Source organism: Tachyglossus aculeatus, chromosome 3 (genome assembly GCF_015852505.1).
Source record: "Tachyglossus aculeatus isolate mTacAcu1 chromosome 3, mTacAcu1.pri, whole genome shotgun sequence".
Taxonomy (NCBI): domain Eukaryota; kingdom Metazoa; phylum Chordata; class Mammalia; order Monotremata; family Tachyglossidae; genus Tachyglossus; species Tachyglossus aculeatus.
This window is the reverse complement of record NC_052068.1, coordinates 7,563,564-7,581,430: the sequence shown is the minus strand read 5'-3', so window position 1 is coordinate 7,581,430 and position 17,867 is coordinate 7,563,564. Positions and strand designations below refer to the sequence as shown.

The following is a 17,867-nucleotide window of genomic DNA, read 5'->3' as shown; positions in this document are numbered from 1 at the left end:
TCACAGTGAAAGTAGTGTTAATTAAGCAGATGCTCTGTGCCCAACACTGTAAGCATCGGGGTACTAATACTACTACTACTACTACTACTACTACTACTACTACTACTTCTACTACTACTACTAATAATAATGTTGGTATTTTTTAAGCTCTTACTGTGTGCCAAGCACTGTTCTAAGCGTTGGGGTAGATACAAAGTAATCAAGTTGTCCCACGTGGGGCTCACAGAAGCAGCGTGGCTCAGTGGAAAGAGCACGGGCTTTGGAGTCAGAGGTCATGGGTTCAAATTCTAGCACTGCCAATTGTCAGCTGTGTGTCTTTGGGCAAGTCACTTAACTTCTCTGGGCTTCAGTTCCCTCATCTGTAAAATGGGGATTAAGACTGTGAGCCCACCGTGGGACAACCTGATCACTTTGTAACCTCCCCAGCTCTTAGAACAGTGCTTTGCACATAGTAAGCACTAAATAAATGCCATCATGATTATCATTATTCATCCCCATTTTACAGATGAGGTAACTGAGGCACAGAGGCACAGAGAAGTTAAGTGACTTGCCCAAGGTCACACAGCTGTGTAGCCATAAGCTAATCGGATCAGATGCATTCTGTGTCCCACACGGGGCTCTCGCTCTGAGAAGTCTGCATGAACAATGCCAACTGCAGCTAGGTTGGGTGGTTTGTATTTTCTTTTCTCTTCTGTTTTCCTTGTATAGCTCCAGAGATTTTCCATTCCTTTGTTAATGGCGGGACTGGCTATTCCTTTGAGGTTGACTGGTGGTCGCTAGGAGTCATGGCTTATGAACTCCTTCGGGGATGGGTAGGTAATCGCTCACTCGTTCATTCATTCATTCATTCATTCGTCCATTCATTCATTTGGATTTGGTGAGTGCATACTGTGTGCAAAGCCCTTTGTGGATGTGGCCTTTATCAATTATCAGCACTGCACAAAGCACTGTGGAAGAAACCGGATCAGACACCTCTTCTGCATCGCCCTGGCTTGCTTCCTTTATATATCCCCTCTCCCAACCCCACAGCATTTATGTCCATATCCATCATTTATTGATTTATAATAATAATGATAAGATGAGAATTTTCAGTATTTTCAGTATTTTCCACTGACACATGGGCTGTAGTGCCAGGTGAGAACTGACACTAGAGCCCATGTGTCAATGGAAAATACCAAGGAAAACACGGCTTAGAAAAGTGCTTCATGTTTCCACATGTCCACTCTCCCTCCTTTCCAGAGACCGTATGACATCCATTCCAGCAATCCAGTGGAATCGTTGGTCCAGTTGTTTAGCACCATGAGTGTCCAGTATGTAACAACGTGGTCAAAGGAAATGGTCGCTTTACTCAGAAAGGTAAATGCCCATTGCTTTGGTTAAAGCCGGGAGAGTTTAGCGAAAAAGCCCTTGATGCCAGTGGGCACTCAACTCGGCCCAATTCCAGACTACCTGGCAGTTTTGTCCATATCCTCGTATTCATTTGATCGTATTTATCGAGTGCTTACTGTGTGCAGAACACTGTACTAAGCGCTTGGGAGACTGTGATGTAACAAACAGACGTATTCTCTACCCACAGCGAGCTCAGAGTCTCGTACTTTGCCTCTTCTTCTACCTGGATTTGATTTTAATGTCTGCCTCTCTCTCTCTGGACTGTAAGATTCTTGAGTTCAGGGATCATGTCTACCAACTCTATTGTCTTCTCCCAAGCGCTCAGTACAGTGCTCTCTACCCAGTAAGTGCTCGATCAGTACAATGGATTGATTGTTCGTGAGGCGTGAGGAGCATAAATTAATAATAATAATGGTATTTGATAAGCACTTACTATGTGTCAAGCACGGTTCTAAGAGCTGGGGTTGCCACAAGGTAATCAGGTTGTCCCCTGTGGGGCTCACAGTTTCAATCCCCATTTTACAAATGAGGTAACTGAGGCACAGAGAAGTTAAGTGGTTTGCCCAAGGTCACACAGTAGACAAGTGGCCGAGCCGGGATTAGAACCCATGTCTTCTGACTTCCAAGTCCAGGCTCTTTCCACTAAACCACACTGCTTCTCTCCTGGAGCTCGGGAAGGGAATGTGTCTGTTCTCTTATTTTTAATTAATAATAATAATAATGGTATTTGTTAAGCACTTACTATGTGCCGGACACCGATCTATGTGCTGGGATAGATACAAGATATATGAGGTTGGACCCAGTTACTGTCCCAGATGGGGCTCACTAACTTATTCCCCGTTTTGTAGTTGAGAGATTGAGGCCAGAGAAGTGAAGTGCCCAAGGTCACACAGCAGACAAGTGACAGAAATGGGATTAGAACCCATGCCCATCTGACTCCCAGGCCCAAGCTCTGTCCATTAGGCCACTAATGTTAGAGCGTACTCTCCCAAGCGCTTAGTACAATGCTCTGCACCCGGTAAGTTTTCACTCAATACTATGGATTAATTGTTCGAGACGCACGAGGAGCATAAATTGTACTGGAGCTTAGGCAGGGAATGTATCAGTTATTATATTGTACTCTCCCAAGCTCCTAGTACAGTGCTCTCCACATAGCAAGTGCTCAGTAAATATGATTGACTGACTAACTAACCATCTGTTTGGCTTCTGGGATCCTCGCTCTGAATTGGGGTTAGATATCGCACAATTTAATTGCCATGATGCATCTTTTGACTAGTAATTTGCATTTTTGATGAGCTTAGTTTTTCCTCAAAGACCAGTTGTATTCCCTGATGTGCGTAAGCAGCATGGCCTAGGGGAGAGAGTCCGCACCTAGGAGTCAGAAGATCATGGGTTCTAATCACCTCACTTCTCTGGGCCTCAGTTCCCTCATCTGTAAAAAATGGGGATGAAGAGTGTGAACCCAATGTGGGATGGGAAATGTGTCCAACCTGATTACGTTTTATCTACCCCAGCACTTAGAACAGTGCTAGGCATGTAGTAAGCACTTAACAAGTACTATTATAATAAAATAATAATAATGAATGGGAATCAACTTTTACAAAGCATACTCTCCCAAGTAGATAGTACAGTGCTCTGAACACAGCAAGTGAAGAATAAATATTATCAATTGATAGATTTTTTTTTGATGGCATTTATTAAGCGCTTACCATGTGCAAAGCACTGTTCTAAGCATTGGGGAGGTTACAAGGTGATCAGGGTGTCCCATGTGGGGCTCACAGTCTTAATCCCCATTTGACAGATGAGGTAACTGAGGCACAGAGAAGTGAAGTGACTTGCCCAAAGTCACACATCTGACAAGTGGCAGAGCCAGTATTTGAACCCATGACCTCTGACTCCAAAACCCAGGCTCTTTCCACTGGGCCACTCTGCTTCTCATTATTGATTATGTAGAGGATGAATAATGCAGCAGAAGCAGTGTGGCATAGCGACAAGAGCCCGGGCTTGGAAGTCATTGGAGGTGAGTTCTAATCCCGGCTCCGCCTCTTGTCTCCTGTGTGACGTTGGGCAAGTCACTTCATTTCTCTGTCTTCTAGACTATGAGCCTGTTCATTCATTCATTCATTCAATCATATTTATTGAGTGCTTACTGTGTGCAGAGCACTGTACTAAGCGCTTGAGAAGTACAAGTCGGCAAAATATAGAGACAGTCCCTACCCAATAATGGGCTCACAGTCTAGAAGGGGGAGACAGATAACAAAACAAAACATGTAGACAGGTGTCAAAATAATCAGAACAAATAGAATAAAAGCTAAATGCACATCATTAACAAAATAAATAGAATAGTAAATATGTACAAGTAAAATAAATGGAGTAATAAATCTGTACAAACATATATACAGGTGCTGTGGGGAGGGGAAGGAGGTAGGGCAGGGGGAATGGGGAGGAGGAGAGGAAAAATGTGGGTAGGGATTGTCTCTGTTAATGAAATGTACTTTCTAAGCACTTAGTACATTGCTGTGCACACAATAAGCGCTCAATAAATGCGACTGAATGAATGTATTAATTCTCTGGGTCTCAGTTCCCTCATCTGGAAAATGGGGATTAAGACTGTGAGCCCCAGTGTGGGATAGAGACTGCGTCCAACCTGGTTTTGTCTTGGATCTATCCCAGCGCTTGGTAAAGTAACTGGCACATAGTAAGTGCTTAACAAATACCATTATTATAATAATATAATTAATAATAATATAATAATAATAATAACAAATGCCATGTAAAAGAGAGAGAGGTTTTTCTGAGGGCTGATGAATTTCCGAGGCCATAGACAGGTGTCTGGCTGCCATCTACTGGTGATTCCCAAGTAGTCTATTGATTCATTCATTCAATCGTATTTATTGAGCGCTGATATCAATCGACTCCAAAAGGGAGTGTAAGTAAATCAAATCCATCAATCTGGGCTTGGGAGTCAGAGGTCATGGGTTCTAATCCCGGCTCCATCACTTGTCAGTAGTGTGACTTTGGGCAAGCCACCCAAGTTCTCTGTGCCTCATCTGTAAAATGGAGATTAATAATAATAATGATAGCATTTATTAAGCTCTTACTATATGCAAAGCACTATTCTAAGCGCTGGGGAGGTTACAAGGTGATCAGGTTGTCCCACGGGGGGCTCACAGTCAATCCCTATTTTCCAGATGAGGTACCTGAGGCCCAGAGAAGTTGTGACTTGCCCAAAGTCATACAGCTGACAAGTGGCAGAGCCAGGATTTGAACCCATGACCTCTGAATCCAAAACCCGTGCTCTTTTCACTGAGCCACGCTGCTTCTTAGCTTTTCAGATTAAGACGGTGAGCCCCATGTGGAACAATCTGATTACCTTATATCCTCCCCAGTGCTTAGAACAGTGCTTGGCACATAGTAAGTGCTTAACAAATACCATCATTATTATTATTAAGTCCACTGTGGTCATGGAACTTGTCTACCCACTCTGTTACACTGCACTGTGGCATTTGTACAATGCTCTACATAAAGTACTCAATAAATATGATTGATTGTGTTTGTGATGTATGCGTGGGTGCAATGTATATGTGTGTTGTATTTATGTATGTGATGTGCATGATGTATGTGGGTGATGTGCTATTTCTCCCCCTTCTAGTCTGTGAGCCCACTGTGGGCAGGAATTATCTCTCTTAGTTGGTGTTGTTGTTCCAAGAGCTTAGTACGGTGCTCTGCACACAGTAAGCACTCAATAAATACAATTGAATGAAAGAATGAATGTTGGGTAGGGATTATGTCCAACCTGATTTGCTTGTATCCAACAGTGTGCTTAGTACAGTGCCTGGCACATAATAAGAGCTTAACAAATACCATCATATTATTATTATGATTATATTGTGTGCATGCGATGTTTGCAAGTGCGTGTGATGTAAATGTGTGTTATGTGGGGGGGGGGCCATATGTATGTGCATGGTGTATATGCATGTGCCATTCATGTGTGTGATGTATACCTGTGAGGCATTTGTGATGTATACATCATGTACCAATCAACTTACGTATCAGGCAAAAACTCCTCACCCTCGGCTTCAAGGCCAAGGCTTCATCACCTCGCCCCCTTCTACCTCACCTCCCTTCTCTCCTTCTCCAGCCCAGCCCGCACCCTCCACTCCTCTGCCGCTAACCTCCTCACTGGGCCTTGTTCTTGCCTGTCCCGCCATCGACCCCTGGCCCACGCCATCCCCCTGGCCTGGAATGCCCTCCCTCTGCACATCTGCCAAGCTAGCTCTCTTTCTCCCTTCAAAGCCCTACTGAGAGCTCACCTCCTCCAGGTGGCCTTCCCAGACTGAGCCCCCTCCTTCCTCTACTCCTCCTCCCCCTCCCCCTGCCTTACCTCCTTCCCTCCCCACAGCACCTGTACATATGTATATATGTTTGTAAGTATTTATTACTCTATTCATTTTACTTATACATATTTATTCTATTTATTTTATTTTGTTAATATGTTTTGTTTTGTTGTCTGTCTCCCCCTTCTAGACTGTGAGCCCACTGTTGGGTTGGGACCATCTCTATATGTTGCCAACTTGTACTTCCCAAGCGCTTAGTACAGTGCTCTACACACAGTAAGCGCTCAATAAATACAATTGAATGAATGAATATACATGAGAAAAGACAAGGAGCAGGGTGGTCTAGTGGATAGAGCCTGGACATGGGAGTCAGCAGGTCAAGGGTTCTAATCCCAGCTCTGCCACTCATCTGCTGTGTGGCCTTGGGCAGGTCACTTTACTTCTCTGGGCCTCAGTGACCTCATCTGCAGAGACGCAGTGTGGCCTAGTGGATAGAGCCCGGGCTTGAGAGTCAGAGGTCGTGGGTTCTAATCCCAGCTCCACCACTTGTCAGCTGTGTGCCTTTGGGCAAGTCACTTAACTTCTCTGTGCCTCAGTTACCTCATCTGTAAAATGGGGATTAAGACTGTGAGCCCCACGTGGGACAACCTGATTACCTTGTACCTACCCCAGTGCTTAGAACAGTGCTTGACTCATAGTAAGCACTTAACAAATGCCATATTATCATTATTATTATTAATAAAATGGGGGTGAAGACTGTGAACCCCACATGGGACAGTGAATGTGTCCAACCCGATTTTCTTGAATCCACCCTGGCGCTTAGTACAGTGCCTGACACATGGTAAGTGCTTAACAAACACCATAATAATAATAATTATTATTATTCTGTGTGCAAAGTGAGCAGAGGAGGTATATTTGTATAAGGTACACTGGTGCGTAATGTCTGTGTGTGGTTTATTTGTGTATGGGTGAGTTGTGTTTGTGTGTGTACGATGTGTGTTTGTGTGCAGAGTGTGTGTGTGTGTGTGTGTGTGTGTGTGTGTGTGTGTGTGTGTGTGTGTGATATGAAGGTACAAACAGCAGTTTTCCATCTTGCACAGCAGGTTTTCTCCTCTCCCCTGCAGGGAGCTGGGCCTTTTGGGATGACTTTTGGCTGACCCGGGGCTCCGGGGGTTGGAGGGGGTCTGGGACGCCAGGGTCTGGGGAGCTGAGGTCGGGGGGCCGAGGTGAGAGGAGGGCTGATGAGGGGTGGGCTCTTTCTGCTGTTGGGCGGCAGCTCCTGACGGTGAAACCGGAGCACCGGGCGAGCAGCGTGGGAGCTGTGCAGCTGGCCCTCCAGCTCTCCGACCGCCTCTGGGAAGACCTCCGACACAAGACGCTCCAGCCCACTTTCGTCCCCAACGTGAGACCCCCCTGTCCCCCAAAACCCCTGCCCTGCCCATTCCCACCCCCACCCCCTGCCCGTCTCTACCCTCACCCTGCCCTGCCCATTTTCACCAGGCCCACGGGTTTGGTCAAGGCCCTAGGCCATTGAGCAGCATGGCTGAGGGTGGGAATCCAGCCAGCCCGGCCTGAGGGAATGAAGCTGGAGCTGGAGAGGGCCTGGTTTCTCTTTCCTGCCTTGCCTGCCCATCCCAGCCCATCCCCGCCCTTCCCTGCCCTGCCCCCGGGCCCTAATAATAATGATAATAATAGTAATTGCAGTATTTGTTAAGCGCTTACTGTGTGCCAGGCACCATAATAAGTACTGTCATGGAAACAAGCAAATCAGGTCTCTGTCCTGCCCGGGGCTCACAGTCTCAATCCCTATTTTACAGATGAGGGAACTGAGGCCCAGAAAAGTGAAGTGAGTTGCCCAAGGCCACACAGCAGACAAGTGGTAGAACTGAAATTAGAAGCCATGACTTTCTGACTCCCAGGCCCAGGCTCTATCCATTAGGCCACACTGCTTCCCTCAATCAGTCACAGAACCTCTTTGGGTCTCCGCGTCTCCTCCACCCTGCAATAGGAGAAGCTGGGTGTCTGGATGGTCTGGGAGCGGGAGGGAATCCCGGACAGGGAAAAACCAGGAGCTTGGGTTCATCCTGTGATGGACAGAAAATTAGTTGGATAAGCTGATCTTGTGTGTGCTCGAGTGTTTTGCCCGGGCTCGCAACAGTGAAACCGCTTACTACCATCATGAAATTATAATAATAATAATAGTAATAATGATGGAATTTGTTAAGCACTTACTGTGTGCTAAGCACTAGAACCGGTTCTACCAAGAGGTCCCAGGGGACAGATTGAATCCTGTCTCTGCCTGGACATTTTATCCTTCCAAAGTACTTTTGAATCAGTCATCTTGACCCCGTCACCAGATCCTGTCAGTTCTACCTTCATAACACCTCTAGAATCGGCCCCTTCTTCTCCATCCAAACTGCCACTATGCAGATCCAAGAAATCATCATTTCCTGCCTTGATTCCTGTATTAGCCTCCTTACTGACCTCCGTGCCTCCGGCTTCTCCCCACTCCAATCCCTTCTTCACTCTGTTTCCCAATCATTTTTCTACAAAAACATTCAGTCCATGTCTCCCCTTCTCCTCAAGACCCTCCAGCTCCCATCCACCTTGACATCAAACAGAAACTCCTCATCACTGGCTTTAAGACACCCCGTCACCTTGCCTCCTCCTACCTCACCTCTCTGATTTCCAGCCCTCACACTTCTCGCCTTTAACCTATTCACTGTCCCTCGATCTCATCCATCTCAGCGCCGATCCACATCTTCCTTCTGGCCTGGGGCACCCTTCCCCTTTATATCTAAGCATCAGTCTATCAATCAATTGTATTTATTGAGTGATTACTGTGTGCAGAGCACTGTATTAAACGCTTGGGAGAATACAAAACAACAATAGAACAGACACATTTCCTGCCCACAACGAGCTTCCTGTCAAGAGGAGTCCACCACTCTCCCCAACTTCAAAGCCCAACTAGAATCTCATCTCCAAGAAGCCTTCTCTAATCAAGCCTTCACTTCACTCATTCATTCATTCAGTCGTGTTTATTGAGCACTTACTGTGTGCAGAGCACTATTCTGTGTGCTTAAGAGAGCACGACATTGGAATAAGGAGGCACATTCCCTGCCCATAATGAGCTTTCAGTCTAGAGTTACCTATTTTCCCCTCCTGCTTCCCCTATGAACTTGGTTCTGTACCTCTTCTCCACGTTGATATTCAGCCAGAGGTCTTCCCTGACTAAGCCTTTCTTTCCCCTTCTCCCACTCCCTTCTGTGTCACCCGGACTTGTTCCCTTTGCTCTTCCCCCCTCCCAGTCCCACAGCACTTATGTCCATATCTGTAATTTATTTATTTCTATTTATGTCTGTCTCCCCACATCTAGATGGTGAGCTCGTTGTGGGCAGGGAATGTCACTGTTTATTGTTGTATTATACCTTCCCAAGCGCTTAGTACAGTGCTCTGCACACAGTAAACACTCAATAAGTACAATTGAATGAATGAATTCACCCCACTCCCAGCTCCACAACACGTATGTACACAATTTTAAACTCTGCCTTTTCCCCTATCTGTAATTGATTTTAATGTCTATCTCTACCACTATCCCATAAGCTTCTTGTGGGTAGGGATTGTGTCATTACTAACTCTATTGTACTTGCCTAAATGCTTAGTCCAGTGCTCAGCACACAAGAAGCTCTCAATAAATGCCATTGGTCAATTGATTATTGAAGATACAAGACAATGTGATCAGACATATTCGCTGGCCCAGAGGCAAATAATCATGAAAGCAGCGTTGCCTAGTAGATAGAGCCCAGACCTGGGAGTAAGAGGGACCCAGCTTCTAATCCCACTCTGCCACTTGTCTGCTGTATGACCCTAGGCAAGTCACTTCACTTTTCTGGGCCTCAGTTCCCTCATCAGTAAAATGGGGTTTAAAACTGTGAGCCCAACATGGGTCAGGACCCGTATCCAACCTGATTTGCTTGTAACCACCCCAGTGTCCGGCTCATAGTAAGCAATTAACAAATACCACAATTGCCATTATTATTATCTAGGGGACAGGGACATTTTATTTATCCCCATTTTACAGATGAGGAAATTGAGTCCTCTAGAGATTTTTTGTTTGTTTGTTTGTTTTAATGGTGTTTGTTAAGCGCTTACTTCGTGCCAAGCACTGTTCTAATCCTTGGGGTAGATACGAGATAATCAGGTTGTCCCACGTGGGTCTCACAGTCTTAATCCCCATTTTACAGATGAAGTAACTGAGGCCCAGAGAAGCAAAGTGGCTAGCCCAAGGTCACTCAGCAGACCGGTGGCAGAGTTGGTATTAGAACCCATGTCATCCGACCCCCCAACCCGTGCTCTTGCCACTAAACCGTGCTGCTTCTCTTGAGCGAGTTGCCCAAGGTCACCCAGCGGGCCTGACCTCCAGGCCCATGCGTCTGTCAAGAAGCCTCCATTGCCTCAAGTTAGCAATGCCCCAGGGACAGTAAAGGCCCCCCAAAACCCGGGACTGAGATTCCAGCCAGTCCCTGGGCCTCCAAAGACCTGAGGCTGAGGCTTCACCCAACTCCCAGGCCCCCCAAGATCCAGGGCTGAGATTTCAGCCAATCCCCATTCCCCCAAAATCCCAGGGCTGAGATTTCAGGCCTCCCAAGACCCAGGGCTGAGGTTTCAGCCAATACTTGGACCCCCAAAAACCTGGTCTGAGGTTCCAGCCAATTCCCGGGCCCCCCTCAAAACCTGGGGCTGAAGTTTCAGTCAATCCCCAGGCCCCCCAAGACCCAAGGCTGGGGTTTTAGCCAATCCCCAGGCCCCCAAAACATGGGGCTGAGGTTCCAGTCAACCCCCAGACACCCCCCAAAACACAGGCCTGAGGCATCATCTAATCCCTGGGCCCCCAAAAACCCAAGGCTGAGGTTCCAGCCAATCCCTGGGCCCCCCAAAACCCGGGTCTGAGATGCCAGCCAATCCCGGTGCCCTTGGTTTCAACAGAAAGGCCGCCTGCACTGCGACCCGACGTTTGAGCTGGAGGAGATGATCCTGGAGTCGCGGCCCCTGCACAAGAAGAAGAAGCGGCTGGCCAAGAACAAATCCCGGGACAACAGCAAAGACAGCTCGCAGTCTGTAAGTCCTCCTCATAGGGACTACAGCCAGGGGGCATGGAGTCAGGGGACGGACGGGCGCCGGGGGGCTGCAGGACAACTTTGGGCCTGCAAGCAGCATTTCCTGGTGGTTAAAGCCTGAGCCTGGAAGTCAGAAGGACCTAATAGTAATAATGATAAAAATGACATTTGTTAAGCAGTTATGATGTACCAGACACTGTACTAAGTGCTGGGGTGGATATAAGCAAATTGTGTTGGACACAATCCCTGTCCTACGTGGAGCTCACAGTCTCAATCCCCATTTTACAGAGGAGGGAACTGAGGCCCAGAAAAGTGAAGTGAATTGCCCAAGGTCACACAGCAGAAAAGAGGCGGAGCCAGGATTTGAACCCATTACCTTCTGACTCCCAGGCCCTTGCACTATCCACTATGCCAGGCTGCTTCTCCTTACACCATTCCTGGCTCTGCCACTATTCTGCTATGTGACCTTGGGTAAGTCATTTCACTTCTCTGGGCCTCACTTACCTCACCTGTAAAATGGGGATGAAGACTGTGAATCCCATGTGGGACAGGGACTGCGTCCAACCTGATTATCTTGCATCCACCAAACTGCGTATAGTGCCTGGTACATGTTTAGCGCTTAACAAATCCCATCATCGTTATTAGTATTATTATTATTATTCAGCATGGTCAGTCAGTCAGTCACTGGTATTTATTGAGCACCTACTAGTGTGCAGAGTGCTGTACTAGGTGCTCAGGAAAGTACAACACAACAATATAACAGACACATTTAGTGCCCACAATAAGCCTACGGTCGAGAGGGTCTCCAGATCAATAACCAACCACAGACACATGTGCTTCCTCAGGGGATAACTCTTGGCTTTGTCCGGGCTTTTGCAATGGCCAATTCAATCGAGTCATGCGACTTACTGAATGCTTACTGTGTGCAGAGCACTGTACTAAGCACTTGGGAGAATTCAGTCAATCATTTTGTAGTATTTACTGGGCAGTTACTGTGTTCAGAGCACTGGTACTTTCATTCATTCATTCATTCAATCGTATTTATTGAGCACTTACTGTGTGCAGAGCACTGTACTAAGCATTTGGGAAGTACAAGTCGGCCACATATAGAGATGGTCCCTACCCAACAATGGGCTCACAGTCTAGAAACAGGCTCACAGTCCAGAAAATAATAATAATTTTGGTATTCGTTAAGCGCTTACTATGTGCAAAGCACTGTTCTAAGCACTGGGGAGGATACAAGGTGATCAGGTTGTCCCATGTGGGGCTCACAATCTTAATCAGGCAGAAACTCCTCATCAGGCAGAAACTCCTCACCCTGGGCTTCAAGGCTCTCCATCACCTCGCCCCCTCCTACCTCACCTCCCTTCTCTCCTTCTACTGCCCAGCCCGCACCCTCTGCTCCTACACCACTAATCTCCTCACTGTACCTCGCTCTCGCCTGTCCCGCCATCGACCCCCGGCCCACGTCATCCCCCGGGCCTGGAATGCCCTCCCTCTGCCCATCCGCCAAGCTAGCTCTCTTCCTCCCTTCAAGGCCCTGCTGAGAGCTCACCTCCTCCAGGAGGCCTTCCCAGACTGAGCCCCTTCTTTCCTCTCCCCCTCGTCCCCCTCTCCATCCTCCCGTCTTACCTCCTTCCCTTCCCCACAGCACCTGTATATATGTATATATGGTTGTACATATTTATTACTCTATCTATTTATTTATTTATTTTACTTGTACATTTCTATCCTACTTATTTTATTTTGTTGGTATGTTTGGTTCTGTTCTCTGTCTCCCCCTTTTAGACTGTGAGCCCACTGTTGGGTAGGGACTGTCTCTATGTGATGCCAATTTGTACTTCCCAAGCGCTTAGTACAGTGCTCTGCACATAGTAAGCGCTCAATAAATACGATTGATTGATTGATTGATTAATCCTCATTTTACAGATGAGGTAACTGAGACCCAGAGAAGTTAAGTGACTTGCCCAAAGTCACATAGCTGACAAGAGGCAGCGCTGGGATTTGAACCCATGACCTCTGACTCCCAAACCCAGGCATTTTCCATTGAGCCACCTGGCTACACTGGATACACTTGCCCACAAGGAGTTTACTACAGTCTAGTGAGGAGACAGACATTGAAATAAATTATGCCTAGTGGAAATGTCAGGGCATGAAGATAGAATCAGAATGGTCTAGTGGAAAGAGCATGGGCCTGGGACTCAGAGGACTTGGGTTCTAATCTCACCTCCTCCACTTACTTGCTTTGCGAACTTGGTCACTTAACTTCGCTGTAATTCCCTTCCCGCATCAGCAGAATGGGGAATCACGATCTGTTCTCCCTCCTGCATAGACAGTGAGCCCCATTGGGGCTTGATATACAGTGCTTGGCACATAGTAAGCGCTTAACCAAGGCCACGATCGTTATTACTGTATGGAAGTCAGAACTGTAGGGCTGTGGATGGGGTGAATATCAAAAGTTTAGAAGGTACAGACCTAAGTTTGAAGGTGATACAGTTGGGGGATGGATGGACAGGGAAAACAATAATAATAATAATAATGGTATAATAATAATGATGGCATTTATTAAGCACTTACTATGTGCAAAGCACTGTTCTAAGTGCTGGAAGAGATGCAATAATAATAATAATGATGGCATTTATTAAGTGCTTACTATGTGCAAAGCACTGTTCTAAGCGCTGGGGAGATTACAAGGTGATCGGGTTGTCCCACAGGGGGCTCAGAGTCTTAATCCCCATTTTACAGATGAGGGAACTGAGGCATAGAGAAGTTAAGTGATTTGCCCAAAGTCACACAGCTGACAATTGGCGGAGCTGGGATTTGAACCCATGAACTCTGACTCCAAAGCCCAGGCTCTTTCCACTGAACCACACTGCTTCTCTAGGTAATCAGGTAATCAGATAATCAGGTTGTCCCATGTGGGGCTCACACCTTATTATGTGTCAAGCACTGTTCTAAACTCTGGGCTAGATATAAGCAAATTGGGTTGGACATAGTCCCTGTCCCACATGGGGCTCACAGTCCTAATCAGTGCTTAGAACAGTGCTCAGCACTTAGAACAGTGCTTTGCACATAGTAAGTGCTTAACAATACCATTATTATTATTATTGTCATTATTATTATTATTATCCCCATTTTACAGATGAGGTCACTGAGGCCCAGAGAAGTGAAGTGACTTGCCCAAGGTCACACAGGGGACAAGTGGTGGAGCCAGGATTAGAACCCAGGTCCTTCTGACTCCCAGTATGTTTTATCTACTAGGCCATGACAGAGTTCCCCGTTTCAGTCTCCCCTCAGGACACTGCCCACTCCGAAACCTCCTCAGCTTACCGTGTGTCAACCACTGTGCTGAGCGCTGGGGCAGGCACAAGATGAGTGGTCCGAAACGGTCCTCCTTCTGTGTCAGTCCCTTCAATGCAAGAGTTGTGTTCTTTCAAAACCCGATGTTAGAGGAATACTTGTACTTCACTCTGCTACCCAGATTATTTTTCTACAAAACGGTTCAGACCGTATTTCCCCACTCCTCAAGAACCTACAGTGGTCTTTCAAAGCCCTATTGAAGGCCCATCTCCTCCAAGAGGCCTTCCCAGACTAAGCTCTCCTTTCCTCTTCTCCCACTCCCTTCTTCATCACTCTGATTTGCTCCCTTTATTCATCCCCGTTCCCAGCCCCAAAACACTAACGCCTATATCCGTCATTTATTTATCTCTATTAATGTCTGCCACCCCCTCTAAACTGTAAGCCCGCTGTGGGAAGGAAATGTGTCTGTTTATTGTTATATCATAGTCTCCCAAGCATATAGTACAGTGCTGTGCACACAGTAAGCGCTCAATAAATATGATTGACTGGCTAAAGGTGATAAGATTGTTGACAGGAGGACAGGTGACACCCATCCTCCAGGAGGCCTTCCCAGACTGAGCCCCCTCCTTCCTCTCCCCCTCCCCATCCCCCCAATCTTAGTCCTTCCCCACAGCACCTACATATTTATTACTCTATTTATTTATTTTATTTGAACCTATTTATTCTATTTATTTTATTTTGTTAATATGTTTTGTTTTGTTATCTGTCTCCCCCTTCTAGACTGTGAGCCCACTGTTGGGTAGGGACCGTCTCTATATGTTGCCAACTTGTACTTCCCAAGCGCTTAGTACAGTGCTCTGCACACAGTAAGTGCTCAATAAATAAGATGGATTGAATGAATGAATGAATGAATGAAATCTGCCCCCTGGTGAACTCCTTAGCATCTAGTACAGTGTCTGGCCCTCAACAGGTACTCATTCGTCTCATTCCTGGGGATGAAGCCAGCTGAAAGCTAGACCTATTAGAGTTTTCTCAGAGTTTTCTAAACCATCCGTAAACCATTTGTATCCCAATTTGTTGAATGCTTTTGGGAGATTTCAGTATTTTTAGTCATTATGTTACATAAGCAGGGAAGCTGTGGGACCTAGAGGAAAGAGAACGGGCCTGGGAGTCAGAAGACCTAGGTTCTCATCCTGACTCTACCACTTATCTGCTGTGTGACCTTGGGCAAGTCATTTCACTTTTCTGTGCTTCAGTTCCCTCATCTGTACAACAAGGATTAAGACTGTGAACCCCACGTGAGATATGGGCTGTGTCCAACCAGATTAGCTGGTACCTACCCAAGCACTCAGTACAGTGCTTCGCACATAGTAAGCACTTAACAAATATCATAAAAAATGATACCAAGTTAGCAGATCGGACACTGTCTCTGTCCCACACGGAGCTCATTATCTCCGTTCACAGATAAGGAAACTTGAGGCCCAGAAAGGTTCAGTGTCTCACCAAGGTCACACAGCAGTCCAGTGGCAGAGCCTAGCTCCCAGGACCCGGTCTTTCCACCAGGCCACACTGCCTCCCCTATGTTACCCATCTTCCTCGACTGACTCTTGGCTCTTCTTTCTTAAACCAGGAAAATGACTATCTTCAGGATTGCCTCGAAGCCATCCAACAGGACTTTGTGATTTTTAACCGAGAGAAGTGAGTGACGAGACAACTTGATTCTCAATGCCAAAGTGGTGGTTCTTCACTGGGCATCTGGCTACTCAGTAAGATCCAGGGGCAGGTCTCCCAACCAGTTACTTTCCACAGATGAGAATTGCAACCCTTCCGTGAGCTCCTGGGAGCCTGTCAGAGCCCCTCCATCTCATTTATCTTACCGTCCACCCCTCGCCCACATCCTGCCTCTGCCTCTGGAATGCCCTTCCTCCTCATATCTGACAGACAATGACTCTCCCCCACTTCAAAGCCTTATTGAAGGCCCACCTCCTCCAAGAAGCCTTCCCAGACTAAGCCTTCCTCGCTTCTTCTCCCACTCCCTTCTGCATCACTCTTGCATTTAGCTTTCCACCCTTTATTCACCCCACCCTCAGCTCCAGGGCACTTTGTCCATATCTGTAATTTATTCATTTCTATTAATGTTCATCTCCCCCTCTAGACTATAAACTGATTGTGGACTCTCTGTTGAATTGTACTCACCCAAGAACTTAATACAGTGCTCTGCACACAGTAAACACTCAAAAAATACCAGTGATTGGCTATCCCCAAACCCAAAATTGAAGTGAGAAACCAAGAATAGAGAACAGGAATCTCTCAAAGCCAATGACTGGGTCCCAGTAGAGGCACTAACTAGATCTTGCAAATCCTTTTATGGTATTTATTAAGCACTTAACTATGTGGCAGGCACTGTACTAAACACTGGGGTTATACAGATTTTAATCCTGACTCCGCCAAGTGTTTGCTATGTGACCTTGGTCAAGCAACTTAACTTCTCTGTGCCTCAATTCCCTCATCTGTAAAATGGGATGAAGACTGTGAGTCCCACGTGGGACAACCTGATGACCTTGTATCTACTCCGATTCTTAGACCAGTGCTTGGCACATAATAGTAATCACTTAACAAATGGTATCATTATTATCATTATTTCACAGTCCATTTCCCATATGGGGCTCATCAAATTAATTCTCATTTTACAGATGAGGCAACTGAGGCTGAGAGAAGCAAAGTGATCTGCCCACGGTCACACAGCAGACAAGTGGCGGAGCCGGGATTAGAACCCAGGTCTTTCTGACTTCTAGGCCTCTGCCCTACCCACTGTTACTCTTACTCTATCCACTAGGCCACTCTGCTTCTCATTCATTCATTCAATCGTATTTATTGAGCACTTACTATGTGCAGAGCACTGTACTAAGCTCTTGGGAATTACAAGTCAGCAACATATAGAGACAGTCCCTACCCAACAACAGGCAAACTTGTTGCCTGTGTTATATGTTGCCAACTTGTACTTCCCAAGCGTTTAGTACAGTGCTCTGTACACAGTGCTCAATAAATACAGTTGAATGAATGAATGAGCAGGCATGTTATCATGCATTTGTTGAGCACTTCCTATTCATTCATTCAATCGTATTTATTGAGCGTTTACTGTGTGCAGAGCACTGTACTAAGCGCTTGGGAAGTACAAGTTGGCAACATATAAAGACGGTCCCTACCCAACAAAGGGCTCAGTCTAGAATGTATCAAGCATTTGACACATTGTAAACGTTTACAAATACCATTAAGAGAAGCAGTGTGGCCTGCTGGAAAAAGCCTGGGCCTGGGAGTCAGAGGGTCATGGGTTCTAATCCCAGCTCCACCCCTTGTCTGCTGTGTGACCTTGGGCAAGTCACTTCACTTCTCCTTGCCTCAGTTGTATCACCTGGAAAATGGAGATTAAGACTGTGAGCCCCCTGTGGGTTAGGGATCGAGAAGCAGTGTGGCTTAGCGGAAAGAGCCTGGGCTTGGGAGTCAGAGGTTGTGGGTTCTAATCCAGGCTCCACCACTTGTCAGCTGAGTGATTTTGGTCCTTACTTAACTTCTCTGTGACACAGTTACCTCATCTGTACAATGGTGGTTAAAACTGTAAGCCACACCTGGGACAACCTGATGATCTTATATCTACCCCAGCACTTAGAACAGTGCTTGGCATATAGTAAGCGCTTAACAAATACCATCATCATTATTATTATTA

General features: G+C 46.4%; 1 protein-coding gene across 4 annotated transcripts in view; it reads left to right on the top strand.

Moving 5' to 3' along the window:
• The window catches only part of STK32C (serine/threonine kinase 32C), a 277,510-nt gene that overhangs the window by 256,134 nt on the left and 3,509 nt on the right, over positions 1-17,867 (top strand). For all 4 annotated transcript variants that reach the window (XM_038744044.1, XM_038744047.1, XM_038744045.1 and 1 more), the window contains 5 exons: positions 709-812; positions 1,240-1,356; positions 7,003-7,128; positions 10,713-10,844; positions 15,774-15,841. In XM_038744044.1, coding sequence (XP_038599972.1) covers positions 709-812; positions 1,240-1,356; positions 7,003-7,128; positions 10,713-10,844; positions 15,774-15,841 — 547 coding nt within the window. The remainder of the gene's footprint in view (positions 1-708; positions 813-1,239; positions 1,357-7,002; positions 7,129-10,712; positions 10,845-15,773; positions 15,842-17,867) is intronic.